At 35.5% G+C, this 2,679-nt stretch overlaps 1 protein-coding gene across 2 annotated transcripts in view; it reads left to right on the top strand.

The window, feature by feature from the left end:
* Nucleotides 1-1,975, top strand: part of capn7 (calpain 7) — a 15,020-nt gene extending 13,045 nt beyond the window's left edge. For both annotated transcript variants that reach the window (XM_051865852.1, XM_051865853.1), the window contains one exon: nucleotides 1,003-1,975. In XM_051865852.1, the coding sequence (XP_051721812.1) occupies nucleotides 1,003-1,147 (145 nt within the window). In that variant the 3' untranslated portion in view covers nucleotides 1,148-1,975. The remainder of the gene's footprint in view (nucleotides 1-1,002) is intronic.
* Nucleotides 1,976-2,679: the final 704 nt, after the last annotated feature.

The following is a 2,679-nucleotide window of genomic DNA, read 5'->3' as shown; positions in this document are numbered from 1 at the left end:
ACAACAGACTGGGTAATCTGACCAATCAGAGCAGAGTAGGCCCTCGGAAAGGCGGCGTTTAGAGAGACCGAATCTTAGATGTTCTTAGTTGTATAATACAGATTTTAGCTAAGGCCCCCAAATATGATGATTCCTTTTTGAGGAACCTTGCTTTTTAAAATTTAGCATTTTAAAATTTGAGGTTGGTAAGATTTTTTTTTTATGTTTTTGAAAGAAGTCTCTTATGCTCACCAAGGCTGCAAAAATACAGTAAAAACAGGAATATTATGAAATAGTATTAAAATTATAATAAACTTTAAAAGGTAATCTATTTCTGTAATGGCAAAGCTGAATTTTCAGCAGCCATTATTCCAGTCATATGATCCTTCAGAAATCATTCTGTTATGCTGATTTTAGGATTCTTTGGTAAATAGAAAGTTTAAAAGAACAGCATTTATTTGAAAAAGAACTTTTTGTAACAGTGTCTTGCATTCTTGCTGAATAAAAATCTTACTGACCCAAAACTTTTAAAAGATGATGTATACATTTTTCCATACCCATAAAAGACCCTTGACCCATTTGGTTTTCCCTTGAAAACCCTTGGTATATATACATTAGCTACTGCAGAAATAGCATGCTATTATGAACACAGCCTGGTATATTTTTATTTCGGTATATTAACAGTCAGCTGGCTTGTGTATATTCATGTATGTGCATAGACAAAACTGCAGTGTGTAGATCATTCCACTTTAGCATCAGCATGCAAATGCTTGAAAAGCACAGCCTTGTCTCACAAAGAAATCTAGGTCAGACATAGTTGATCATTTGTAAAATAGTCATATGACTGAAAAATATGTTTGAGGAAAATATATTTCATGGTTTAGCCACAGTCATCTTGAAGATATTGTTGTTAGCTTGGTTGGTCTGTATAAAAAGGCGCATTTATAGTGTGTACACTAAAATTAATTCAAAACAGTTCATTATCCAGTACTATATAACACAATCTGATCTCTTTATCCCCAGATGCGGTTTCTGTTATATGGAGGTTGAGAACTTCCCTGCTGGGATTTACAATGTCATCCCCACTACCTTCCTGCCCAAACAGGAAGGCCCATTCTTCCTGGACTTCAGCAGTGTCACTCCACTGCGTGTATCTCAGCTGCAATAACAGCTCTAGATCATCGGCCCACCGGATTGCTCTGCAAATATGAGACACTGAAGATGCTTTAGCCAATGCTCATCGCTCCCTACGGCATGGACATGCTCGCTAACCAAAATAAATAAGCACCACCCACAGATGATACCTGGTATAATGCCATATTTGTCACGTTAGCGTGTGACAGATAGCGTACAACTGCTCATGACAGTGCCATGCTCAGAGGAAGTGTGTTCAATCAGCCAAAAATGCACTCCTCTTAGTTCTGCAGTCCAAAGTTGCACTCAAAAACAATGATGTGTGTGTGCGCTTGATCTGAAATGACTGTTTTTTCACTCAGGAGACTTGCATTAAAGCAGGGATGTATATTAATGATGTCTGATGATAGATCAGAGGGATCTGTTTCGTGCACAGAAATCTGTCTCCATATTAAGGGCTCTTCCTCTGGTCTGTTTGCTGATGTCTAGGTAGAAAGACTCAGTTGCAGGGCTGCTCTCTTTAGTGGGCAGAGAATGAGTGCACTTTTATCAAAAAGAAAAATGATAGATAGAGATTATGCATTGATCTAAAGCATCATATTTTTTGTTTTTGTTCACGTTTTTCCCCCCAAATGTCAACTTGATCAGTCACTATCTACCAGCACAGTACTGTACGTTTACAAAGCATAACAATGACCTGGATGTTCTTACATCATAAAGGGTCACGCATGATTGAAAGTGATGTTCCGTATTGGGTATTGTACAAATGCTTAAAGTTCTTCTGTCTAACATGCTTTTTGATTTCTGTTCATCTGCCTTGATGTATTTATTTGCAGAGATTAAAATTAATGTGTACATGTCATCAGACATTATCACATTTCTATAGTAGAATTACCTTGGTAACTCTACAAAAACAAGTTTTTATTATATAACAATAACTAACAACTACTTTTTACAGCATTTATTCTTGGTCAATTTCTAGATATTTACATTCATCCATTTGGCAGGTGCTCTTATCCAAAACAACTCACAATGTATTCAAGGTTTATATTGTGGCTGTGTGTGTGTTACCTGGGAATTAAACCTATGAAATTGGTAGCGCCATGCTCTACCATAGGCCTATATTTTAATTTACACTGCCATTCAAAAGTTTGGGGTTAGTAAGTGTTTTTTGAGAAGAAAACAATTATTTTATTCAGCATGCATCAAATTGATCAAAACTAACCAGTAAGGACATTTATAATATTGCAAAAGATTATTTCAAATAAATGCTGCTCTTTTTAACTTTCTATTCATCAAAAGAAATAAAAAATACTGAGGGAAAAAAAAAAAAGTACCACGTGTCCACAAAAATATTAAGCAGCACAACCGTTTATCATTATCGATATATTTCTTGAGCACCAAATCAACATTTAGAATGATTTCTGAAGGACAATGTGACACTGAAGACTGGAATAATGGCTGCCATCACAGGAATAAACTATATTAAAATATATATTTTTTTTAAATCTTACCGACACCAAACTTTTTAATGTATGTGTATTTATATCCACAGCATGCCACCGA

Source organism: Ctenopharyngodon idella, chromosome 16 (assembly GCF_019924925.1).
Source record: "Ctenopharyngodon idella isolate HZGC_01 chromosome 16, HZGC01, whole genome shotgun sequence".
Lineage (NCBI taxonomy): Eukaryota > Metazoa > Chordata > Actinopteri > Cypriniformes > Xenocyprididae > Ctenopharyngodon > Ctenopharyngodon idella.
The sequence above is the reverse complement of the archived record's forward strand: the minus strand, read 5'-3'. Positions and strand labels throughout refer to the sequence as shown.